At 28.0% G+C, this 13311-nt stretch overlaps 1 protein-coding gene across 1 annotated transcript; it reads right to left on the bottom strand.

Annotated features, from left to right (window-relative positions):
* Positions 1-5686: 5686 nt before the first annotated feature.
* On the bottom strand, positions 5687-7508 carry LOC111631687 (the record flags this gene model as incomplete). Its single annotated transcript, XM_023375989.1, has 3 exons — positions 5687-6159; positions 6804-7023; positions 7086-7508. Coding segments are annotated over 3 exons (792 nt in total), but the record flags the coding sequence as incomplete, so codon positions are not given.
* Between the last annotated feature and the right edge of the window lie 5803 nt (positions 7509-13311).

Genomic DNA, 13311 nt, shown 5'->3' on the forward strand with positions numbered 1-13311 from the left:
CTTGTATATTAGCAATTGTATAAAAATAAAATGAAAGTTTTGTTATATTATCAGACAGATATTAATTAATTATAAATTTCAAATATTTATCATTGAAATTAACATTTAATTAGACAGAATACAAAGCAAAGATTGTAAGGGTGCATTTTCAAGGTTCGAATTTAAGGGGATATCTAAATTTACACACAATAAATTGACTTTTTTCTAATTAATAATAAACACAGGCGTATTTCAAGCAAGCATGACTATTTTTAAGTGTTGACACACACAAAAAGAAATGTCCTGAAACGATTCATTCACTATTCCTCAATAACATTCTTGTTTGATTGAATTACTTTCTTAAGAAGCCATCGACTGGAATACTATTAATAATAAAACCTGCGAGATACAGCAGTAATTCGTATAATGAAGTAGTAAATCATAGTTATGGTTATTTCTAATATATTAAAGTTGATCATTATCATAAAAAGAACATCAGACAAAGCTATATAACCTCTGAGAATTTGAAGATTGTAAAAAGTAACTTACTTTTACTCCGAAAATTCTCATTTATATCCATTTTAAGAAGTGTAAGCTATATATAAAACAAATCATTTGTTTTATGAATTTGGATTCTGTATCAAACTGATCTACTTTATAAACAAACTTAAAGAACATTTTTAAGATTTAAATAAATTATTTAAAAAAAAAATGCGAATTTTATGTAAAGTGCATTCCTGTATATCCTGTTATTTCATATTTAGGCGCCATTTTTCCCCCTGTAGGCGCCATATTTTCTACTAGCGAATCTGAAAGAAGCTCTTGTTAACGTTTATTTTTTTTATTTTTCACTTATTGATTTCTGTTAACAGATGATCGAATAGATTACACTTCCAACACTTGGAGCATATTGGCAACTGAAAAAAAATTGTTTCTTTTTTGTATGCATGCAAAACACACTAAAGAGCATTATGTTTTAATATAAATCAAGAGATGTCAGTGAACTTGTATTCTATTGAGTGCTGTTGAGTAAACATTAGTGACAAATCGCATCTATTCACCCGAAATCATTATTTACAGCATTCTCTAAATGGACTACTGTCAAATAGTAGACATTGTGACTACTTTAATTACACAACAGCTAGTTTTTATGTGACCTTCATTTTTTTCCTGGTTCTCCCACACCACGTGGCTACTCTTATCGGCATTAATTCCGTTTCTGGACTCAGACGATAGGAAAACTATGCAGTCGAACCCTCTTTCGAACTGCTATTTTTGTCGTCGTCATCTATATATCGAAATTTCGTAATAATTACATCGTTCTCCTTGTTGAATTCTCGCATTTTCACGCTCCTGAACTATTTTATAACACGTAAAATGCACTCGAGATATTTTATAGTAGCTGAGCTATATAAGAATCTGTAGGAGAACGAAAATAAATATCATTGAGAACTGTAACTAAATATAGTTTTCTTAGATTTGTTTGTAATTCGATAGGTTGAAAACAGTACTGACAATAAGCAGATGGAATACATCCGCTATTACTAAGCTTTTAAAAAAATGGAATCCTGTTATATTTACTGCTATCTGCAGGTACTCAGGTAGATAATGAGCCGTTGGATAATTGAATATAAATCTAAAAATACGCTAAAGATGCATTCTGGATGTTTAAATCAAGAATAAGGACTCCCGTTGAGTCTAGAAGAAAGGAAATTGGGAGCATCGTCCAGACTATCTTACTAATGGAAACACCCTAGGATCTGATGCATCAGCTATTTCTAATCACCAGAAATGCTATTCAAAGACATAAACTAGGCAAGTTGAGGGATGAGAATTTGGTCATGCGAAAGGGATACGTTTAATAATTAAGAAGTTCAATTTGTAACGTTAACAAGTGTTATAAAAACTAGTATTTTTAGTGTTAAAAGTGATAGTTTGGTATATTTTTCTTATAAATTTATGTAAATTTAAAGTGAAAATTTTATTTTAAACATATTTATTTACAACAAAAAAAAATTTTATAAATTTTTAAAGANTTTTAAAGTTGAATGAGACCTAAGCTCTCAGAGACTTTTGACGTTCTTACATAAGTTTTATATAATATAAAGCATGCATTACACGATACTTGATACAGCACAAAGTCTAGAGTCTTAACAAATACTAGGTTACGAGTACTGGATTAAGTTTATATATATATATGCCTATTTGAGGCCCTAAAAGCGTGAGGCCCTAGGCAAAATCCTTGATTTTCCATACTTAAAGTCATCACTAGATATTAGTAAATTTTTTTTTTTAATATTTACCATATAAATTTACTGAGTATCAGCAATTCGTCTATTTTACAAGTTAAATAAACTTTCTGATGTTATTCTATTCACGTGAGGGTTTCGTTTTACGAAAACTATTGCTATAAAAAGACTTAAACAACTATCACTTTCGCAATTTTACACTAGGATATTTATACAAAAAAATGTTCTGAGTTAAGTGAAAAATTTCGTTTTAAGTTTAGATAAAATTTAAATAAATTTTGTCTTCCTTTTATAGAATTGATGTATTGTTACAAGTAGTTTCGTAACAGAGTATTTTTAGACTCTTAACACAGAAAATTTCGTATTTTTCCGATATAAAATGACTTATACCATCCATAAATTTCTTTAGATTTTAACTAGAATTACTCGTTGTGTAATTCTAGTTAAAATCTAGAATTAATCTAAACGTTAATTCTAAGTTTCGTTTAATAATTACGTGCCAGTTTGCATTATCAGACTGGAACTAATTAAGCTATCCTTCGAATTTAAAGGCTTATAAAAAATTTCTTGTATATTATACACCAAAGTACTTACTAGAATTTGATCTTTCGTTATCTTAGGTTTGTGTTTCAATTTTTTTTTTTTTTTTTTTTAATAGCACAGATGCTAGTTTAATGCGAATTGTATGGCACCTGTTTAAGCTATATCAATTTACAAAGTACAGAATATTAATCGCGTGATTGCCCTTTAAGAATAGTGGTTATGAAGTAAATTATTGTTGAATGCTCTAAATAATTAACAGGATATTAATATCCAATGATTAATTCTAGTCGAATATGGTTAAGGTTCAATATAACTTTGTTTAATGTGGATTAAATTAGTAAGTTTGTGGATCCGGGAGCGAAATTTTTTTTATGAATTAAAAAAGATATTTCGTGTTGTAATATGATTTACAATTAAAAAAAGTAACGAGATATCTTGTTAGCGACAACTGTGAGAATTCAAGTAATAACTTAATGATAAGAAGCCAACAACGCCTTGTAATTATATCTACAACTGCGAATTTTATATTATTAATTCGGATATTATTAAAATAAAGAATTTATAAAATATTTTCTTTAATTTTTGCTATTTGTTTAACGTTTCTTCACGTGAATGTTTCCTTTATGTTGTATTAAGGAAATGGCCACTTGTAACGTCTGTGGAGGTGAAACCCTATATACTATATAGGGATAGAGGACTAAAACAGTTTCTGCAGTATCTGAGTTATGGCTTTGATGATACAGAATCTGCAAAACTGTAAATAGTGGTTGTTGTTAATATCGCTGTATCCTGGTTCAAAAAGTTGAAAGATATTACGGAGGCGTTAAAATATTGGAAAAACCGTCCGACGATGATTGAAAAATCTTCTCACGACGGAAAATAAATTTGAAACTTTGAACGGAAGTAGTTACTTTTAGTAATTAGTAGGCAGAATGATATCGTTTTACATGTTATAAATATAATCTATAAAAATACGAAAATTTATTATTTAATATAATTAACGCGTACTTCGCGTAACACATTCATAATTTTTACTTGAATTATGTAAATTTACTGTTTAAAAAGTCTAAAAATTCCTCATATATAGCTTTTACTTTCTGTATACTTCTTTCACAACTTACAATTTATGGCTCGAATCTAAAAGAAAAACTATTGGATGTTTTAGTTATGCAAAAAACTTTTAATGAAAAGCAGCAATAAAAATAAATCGTTAATACGGTTTTCTTGATATATTCGATAAATTCGGAATTAAATTTATCGTGCAGAAAATCCCTGTTTAAGATTCGTGAAAGTATTTATGCCCAAATGACAATTTTATAATTTAAGAGCGTACAAATGACCCATATAAATTTTCTTGTAGCTATTAAGAACCATTTAATTTTTCTTTACTTAATCTTATCGGAAAGATAATGTTTTCCTGTATACATAAAGTTATAAAACTACTTCGAAAGAACATTTTAAAGATTCTGTAGCTTGTATTCATTGATTATTCTTGGAGCATTTGCAAGAAAAAAAAGAAATTCTTATTAAGGTGGAGAAGAATAACAAATTTTGACAAGTGTATCACGTTGCAATTTCGTTGAATCCAAGTCTGAGAAAGTGAATCTTGTTATCTTTCAGCCGAATATCACTCATCAGAAGCATACAATTTTAATATCTCGACAACTACTAAATTTTTTATATCATTAACCTCTTGGGTTTCATGCTTACAACTGAATATGATGTAACTAAAACTAATGATTATGTGGTTTATATCCGTTAAGTTAGTGTGAAAACCCTAACGACCTTCGAGTTTTAACCACATCAGACGACAGCATTATCCTAAATATTAAAATTATAAACTATCCTAAGCTATAAACTTATATAATTTCAACTTTAATCTCTGGTAACGTACTGTACGTAAAAAAATAACTATTCGTATACTATTTATTACCAACATAAAAATATGGTTTATAAAATTCACGCAAAGTTCAAAAACCTCTTCATAGACGTTAATCCTAGGATCAAATCGAAATGAATAAAGTTAACGTTACGGTTAAGTGGGATATATGATCCATCATCATCATCAATTTTTAGTTTGTATTTTTTCTTTTTTTTATGTTGTGTTATTCAACATTGGGTGCGTAAACAGTGTGATAAGTAAGGTTAAGGAGAGTCAGGAAGATGTGTTTACTTTCAAAGAGATAATCAATAGGAAAAAAAAGGACCTTGGGGATAGAAATAGATTTAATAATTGATCTGTAAACATATTTTATTTTTTTGAGCATTGAATTCGTGGAAAATGTGGATTTTGTTGGCTGTTTCTATATAAAGTTGCTGATAGAATATAGAAGAAAGTGCGTTAAAACTAAAAAGAAACTTTGTTTCGTATGATAGATAGAACGTGCAGACAGACAACGGGACTATCTAATGGCGGCTTTTGTATATGTATTATTGAAGACATTTAATTAAAATATTTTAAGTAAATGTACAGTATTGCTTATTGATACGAAAGAAATTCGATTAACATTTATTATTTTTGGAAAATTTTAGTATAAAAATTTATTTTAAAAATATGATCGCTGGTATTTGGATGGAATTCCCTAAGAAACAATACTTTTTGTTATGAAATTCCAACGGATTGTTTTTTTTTTTTTCCGTTCGAAATCATGAAGAAAATGTCATTGTATTGACAGGAACATCAGGAAAAATGGAGAAAAAATCATTATAAATAAAATAAGCTTTTCTAAATTATAATTCCTCCTTTTCCTCACACATTTCATTGCCTTTCCCTCTGATTTTTTCCTCGAATTGACTCAAAAATCAAAACTTTTTTTTGGTATAAAGATTATCTTTAACTATAAATTTATAAAAAAAACAAATTAAATTATTATTTTAAATATAGCAGTCATACATTCAATACAGTCGACCGAAAATATATATATGTATACATATATTTATATAAGTAGATCTAGCAAACGACTAGAAAATAGTTAAAATTTTAGCATAAATAATTTAATATTTTCAAGTAAAATTTCAAATTTAACAACTTGTTAGATCACGAGAGCGTTCTAAATACACGTACAGTACAGTACAATGTACAGTATATGTACAACAATACTATTTATATATCTAATTTTGCACGTTTCTAATTAGTGATGCGGAAGGAACGACAAGAAAATCAAGGAATTTTATATTGGATTATTGAATTTTATGGTGTTTTTTAGTATAAAAACAGAAGAAGAATATATTTGTGACGTTTAAATTTGAAGTTTGTTGATGTTGGAGAGGTCATTCTTCACTTCTAATTCTTTCTTCTGTCTCGCTAACTCACCCAAAGCAATACATTCGTTAAGTGGATTACTATCCAGACTATTTTGATTAACTTCTTTCGTAGATTTGCTTAGTTCTGTAAATAAAAATATACGAATAATTTAATGATATATATCACTTTTTAAAAAATCTGATATTGTCAAGCATTCAATATCCGTGCCAAGGTGGGGAATTGTATACAAGGCCAACGATATTTATTTATTTTGTACACATATATGACCTCAATATCTCTTCGAGTTCTTGAAAGATTTAAGCTAAAATTAAATAGTTTTTATTATTAAGAATTTTTCGAGACAGCGAATTTTGATTTATGTTACTTTAACCTTGACACTTACGGATCCAGTTACATATATAAACATCTCATATACATATAACTACTTAGCTTAATAGTATACTAAGCGGCTGACGACAGAAAACTAGCAAAAAATTCGATCGAAATCGCGATCTAAAGTAGCTGTAACTTGCCACTTCCGAAGTGAATTTTTTTAAAAAATTCATATTATAATATATATTAAATGTAATTTAAACAATTTAACTAGGCAGAATGTTGTAGAAATGATTACCAGTTAGATCCATCTTGCAACAACCATCTGACTTCTCACGCCTATTGATTACCCAATATATGAACACTCCAATTTTAAATATCTTCTTAATTAGCATTTTTTTCAAAAAAATCTTTAAAAAAATTAAATTAAATGGCATTAAGTAACATTTATATACCTTGAGTATTAGAACGAATCGAAGAATTTCGGTTAGTTTGTGGCCAACAAAGATGACAAATCGGTTTGAGTAACTTCCTCAACCCCTTTCGATGAGGCTTTCTTGATAGAACGTAAACAATAGGATCCAATGTGAAGTTTAAGGCAATGCAACCATCCGCTATCTTATAGAATAAATTAATTTTGGTGTTTGGTTTCATCTGCGCTATGATAATGGTTATCTGAAAACAAACATAAATTTCAAAATTTGTGAAGATCTTATGATGCTTTACACGTAACTTACCAACTGTGGCACCCAACATATAACAAAAAACACGCAGATCATGATCATCAATTTAGCAAAGGACACTTCTTCGGGTGTTGTGTGATTAAAACTTAACTCGTTGCTATCCTTTCTCATGGCAGTTCTTCCTAATCTCTCGAGATTCTTCTTGCCCATTCTGCAAAGGACCCTTACGACTGCTAAATTACAACAGACGATCACCACACATAAAAACATTCCAAATACGAAAATCACATAGGCGTAAGCAATGTCTTTAGCCTTGGTAGCATTTTTATATCTGGTGCATTCGGATTTTTCGTAGTAAACCCCAAAACCAACGAAGGGTAAGCAATCCAATATCAGCACCACTATCCATAAACTAAATATGGCTCTTTTAATTAGTTTATAGGTAACTTGCTGAAAGAAAAAAGATAATGAATGATTTTATTAATATTTTTCTGGTTATCTATACAAGAAAATGTTAAGAAGTTGATGAATTTTGGCTCGAGAATCCGCCATGAAGTACCTCCCAGTTTGAAAATATGTTGTAAAGATGTATATTACAAGTGGATGATAAGACAAATAGCTTGTTAGACACTTCCAATGTCAAACAATTTTAGTAATTTATGTACCAGATGGCAAAGTTTATGATGATTAAGCTTAAACAACACAGTTTTTAATAATATTTAATTTACGAACTTAGGAAAACGTTAAAAGATACAAAAACAGATAATATTTATCGAGATATTTATTATATAAATATTTTTCTCTCTTGTTTTTATAAAATAAAGCCAGAAAAAATGAGGATGGTACACTTCAGTTAAAAAAAGACGAAGAGAATCTTCTTCTAACACGCAATGTTATACAGTAGTTGTTTGAATAAACAAAGAAAATTCTATGTATAAGTCTTCTCGACATATGGGAAAGGTCAACCAACTTATATTTAGGTGCCCTGTTTGATAAAATACATTAATAAAAAAAAAGTACTGCAGTTTGTAACTGGGCTAGTAGGATATGCGAAGTAAACCTGTGATGACAAATAACAGTTTTTAAGTGCTAGAGTGAATAGAATCCGGAATCTATCAGAATAAACAAACTTCTACTGAAGAAAAATGATGTCTGGAGATAAAAACGAGTATAAAATAAAGTTTTCGGCATAAAATTCTGGAATTTAAACAGCAAAATATGTTAAAAATTTAGAAATTTTGGCGTTATCTTACTGTTGTTTACAGCGCTAAACGGGCAATATGTAAGTATAAGTGCGTTATCAGTGTCTATACATTAGAAAAAATAAAGGATGTAGAAATATATTTTTATTTTTTTTAAAAAGTAAAATTATTTGACAACAAGGATCCAATTTACGTAAATAATTAATAAAACCCATAAACTGTTAATAAATAAAATATATTGAGATTAATTATGTAGTCTGCAAGTAGCCTAATCATTAAGACATACGAGACGTATATGTCTATGCATAAATAACTACTGTACATAAAACGTTAGATAGAATATAATATATCGTCTATAATTATGAATTTTCTATTAAAAGCTCGATATAAATAATGAAATTTAACAAAAAATCCAGATTTAATTAGTATAATGTGAAGTAAATTTGTGTAATTAATGTTTAAAAAATGTGCTTAAATGAATAATAATATAATATATTTGAATTTTTAAAGGAAAATCTTTCTAAATCGCTTTGNCATTTTTATATTAGAATAAATGACAATTTTTTTCAGTTGAAATACTCAGATTAGTCTGTTATAAAGAATTCTTGTAAGACGGAAAATTTACTCGTTCGTCGCATATTATCGAATCGAAATTACAAAAATCAAAATGTCGGAAAGAGAATAAGATAGAATGAATATTAAATAATCGATGACGTAGAAATTTTGAGATAAATACAGTTGTTACTATTTGTAGAGGACGTGTCCAGATCGTTGCACCTTAACAATCCATTGTAGATGCTCCACCGTGCATCACAAAAATCATACCATCTGTGAAATCACGTGATGGGCCACCAAAGAGTTATCACAGTTAAGGAAATATTTGTTAATCGTGACGAGTCGACCCGATGAATTTTTAGTATGAATACGTGGGAGAGACGTGATTGACCTCTCGAGATAAATTACATCTAATCCCTCGACCATGTTTTCGTCTTGTAACCGATCGGAATTACACCCACAAAGTTGTTTTTGATGTATGTTTAAGTAATTTATATTTAACTAGACTAATTTTAGTACGAATATAGGACTTTAAATTAAATATTTATCCGTTTTGCTTACGCTGTTTCATTTTGTAACAGAGTTAAAATATTATTCATTCGTTATCGATTGGAAACAAAAAAAAATAAATAAAGATAAGTTACACAGAATAATTTTTCAATTAATTTTTAACTCTGGACAACCTGTTCTAAAATTTATAATGCATAGAAAGTAATATAGGATCGCTTTTATAGTACATGTACTGTACAAATGAACAATGGCTGATCTTTCAATTTCAACCATTGACTTAATTAACTACATCGTCGGATAATAAAGTAAAGAAAAATAAAAATAGTCGAGTACAAAGCGTAACGATTGTTATAGGAGCGTGAAAAGATATAAATTACTTCTTTTATTTATGATAAGAACCGGAATTATTATAGTTGGCCGAAGTATAAAGGAAACAATGACCTTCCACTTCGTCTAATCATCTGCCTAGACTTGGATCGTTATCGATAAAATCTTCTCCCTTCCCATTAACATAAGTTAATATTTAAATAATAATAATATTTTTAAAATTCTTGATTGAGGAGAAACTTTAATAATAATCATAGCAATTTATATAATTTAAATTTATTCATTATGTACTTTACAGAGCGTTACACGTCTATACACTCGTTAATTTTTTCTTTACGATCTATTAGTTTATAATGATTTAAATTTAGGATTGTGCACATTTAAATTAATTAATATTTTATTTTAAAAATTCTGAATTATTATTTTAATTTAATTTTTTTTTGTTTGATTTTGTAGGAAGCACGTCCAAACGATTCAATCAAAGCATTAAACCTTATATATATATACACACATACACAACATTTAGAAATTCAGGATGTATTTCCGAAAGGTTATTTAATTTAATTTAATTTAATTTTTTTTTGTCTGTAATTGTAGGAAGCGTGTGTTTACGATTCAATCAAAATGTCTATCTTTCGGCATTTGTAACGACACCTACGACACGAAAACATTTAGAAAAATTTTGTAAAATAAATAAACTTGGCGGTGAATAATGATGGAACCAAGTTTATAGTAAAGTCCCCAAGTGATTATGGATTAGCAAACGAAAGATGGTTGATTTATAACAGGGACGACACGAAATTTTGTGTTTCGTTAATTGCTTCTGTCATCTCAGCGCGTGAGCAAAATGTCACATCATAGAAAAAACTAATTTAACTTGAACAAGTTCAAGGTTACTCTCGATTTTCAAAGAATGAACCACGAAAAATTACTACTTAAAATTTAACGGGCATAGACGAAATGGTGTTTAAAACCGAAGAAACGGTTGTTTTGTTAGAAACTAATCTCCTAATTGAACCTATATCGTCGAGTTATTGATCATTTCGAAACAGATTAGAACTGTTTTTTTTTTTTTCTATAATGAGTTTGTTTCTTCGGATATTTTTAGAGACGAACGGAAAAAATAATGGATTTTTTTATGACTCACGAAATTTTCTCCACGTTAAGTTGAAATATGTTAAGATATCAAGCGTGTGGATTGTCTGATCCAGCATCCACTTTTAACACTTAAATGATAGGATAAGCAGCCAAGCAGCGTGTAGGGGGTAATTTATAAATGGCAGACGTATCACGAATATTAGTATCGTGTGCCATTTTGAAGGAAAAGGAGACACAAGTATCGTGTTTTACGTGTTGGCAAATTTAGAATGTAATGGATGGTTGTAGAACAAGTTGCTGTCAAAAATGTAGATTAAAAAAATCTGATTTTATTTTTTCATATCATAAATAAATCGTATTATTTAAATTTCCTGACAAATGTATTGTTACTAGTCTAGAATTTTTGTGTTATTAAAAATTCTAGAATTGTTTGGAAAATACTGTATTCTAGAACTTTTCTATCATTAAAAACTCGAACTGCTTCAAGTAATAAATTTCCTAGAAAGAAATTAACACGTAATTTAGAATGCAAAATATTCTGTTTCATTTTACGATTTCATTATGACGTAACGATTATTCTAGAAAAATAAACTAGAATTTTGTTTATTTCTATTATAGAAAATATAATTTTCTATATACAATATTATCTTAATTACCATACAGAAGCATTATTTATATTCTAGAATGTTTGGATTATTAAATTCTAGAATTGTTTAACAATAAATTTTCTAGAAAGGAGTTAACACAAAATTGAATGAACATAAATATTCTATTTCATTTTACGACTATATAACGACGTAATAGTTATTCTAGAAAAAATAAAATTGACAACCAAAATTGTAATTTCTATAAAAATGAATGTTCTAGAAAAAAAATAATCGAATATTGTTTTACATATTATTATTAAAGTTGATCACCATCCACATCTGGCTCATCAAATTTCAATTATATAAAGATAAAAGATTCTAATTATGGATATATGTCATGGAAAATTCTATTTAAAGCATATAAAAACCTACACAGAATTATTATTTGAATAATATTTCTATCTTTAGATTCTAAAAAGATTTTTAGTAATTTCTACAAGGAGCAACCAGTCACAAGTGATGAATTTATGACATTTTATTAAAGCATTCCCTCTTTAAACTGCTGTAATTATATGAAAATGTGCATAATAATCTGTTTTAATTATTAAATGAGGGCAATTCTTAATTTTTACATCACCTCAAACCATTCAAAAATAGAAAAAAATTGAGAACTGTCAAAGTATTTTTAAAGCAACATATCATTCATTTATATCATAGGGATGCACTAAAGAAAAACCATTTTCCTCATTCTAACTATAGTCACAGTATCCTGTAGCGCGATAAAGAATGTTCTTCTCTTGAAGAAGAGAGACTTTTCTCTTTTAATTTACAAAATTCTTTTGTATGTTATTCAGTTTTCTTCTTAAGAAATTAAACTCGAAACCAAAAAATCCAATGCTGCTGTGATAAATAAGTATAAAATTCCTACCGGCTTACGATCGATTTACTTTTGTGAGAAATAAAATTCAAACGAATCACCATATTAAAGTTATTTTATGGCCATATTACTATCTAAAATGGGATATGAACGTACAAAGATAAGGACGATTGCTTTGTAGACTTGATTTCCTATCCAGATATAATTAATTATAGCAGCGAAATTGTATTTTCAATATTCTAGAATTATTTCACATCAGAATAAATGGTTTGTAAAGGATATAAATAAATAATATTTAGAGGAAATTTTGTTTTTCAAATAATAATTTTTTTTATATATAAATTCTAAAATTATTATTCTAGATTTTAATGTGAAATTGATGTCAAAATTCTGGATATCGAAAATAAATCTTTCGGATAGAAATCAACAAGTAATGTGAAAACAATTACAGATTTCTTAATTTTTTTTTTTCAGTAAAATTCTAGTTTATGGAAATAAATATTCTAGAAAAAAATGAACAAGTTTAAATTATTATTAATGGAAGAAGCTTTAAAAGTAAATTCTAAAATTTTCTTGCTTTAAAAATTGTCTTTAAAAAATTAATTTCATATTTTATCCCTTAAAAGACTACACCTTAGCAAAATTTCTATATTTACTTTCAAGATAAAAATGTTTAAACTTTTTTTCCATTTTCTAAATATAATTTTTACTATTTTATATTTTAAACGTTAGAATATTTGCATTTTTTAAAGTTGAATGAGACCTAAGCTCTCAGAGACTTTTGACGTTCTTACATAAGTTTTATATAATATAAAGCATGCATTACACGATACTTGATACAGCACAAAGTCTAGAGTCTTAACAAATACTAGGTTACGAGTACTGGATTAAGTTTATATATATATATGCCTATTTGAGGCCCTAAAAGCGTGAGGCCCTAGGCAAAATCCTTGATTTTCCATACTTAAAGTCATCACTAGATATTAGTAAATTTTTTTTTTTAATATTTACCATATAAATTTACTGAGTATCAGCAATTCGTCTATTTTACAAGTTAAATAAACTTTCTGATGTTATTCTATTCACGTGAGGGTTTCGTTTTACGAAAACTATTGCTATAAAAA

This window comes from Centruroides sculpturatus, unplaced genomic scaffold (genome assembly GCF_000671375.1).
Source record: "Centruroides sculpturatus isolate CEXI.00-Female unplaced genomic scaffold, Cexi_2.0 scaffold515, whole genome shotgun sequence".
NCBI classification, from domain to species: Eukaryota; Metazoa; Arthropoda; class Arachnida; order Scorpiones; family Buthidae; genus Centruroides; species Centruroides sculpturatus.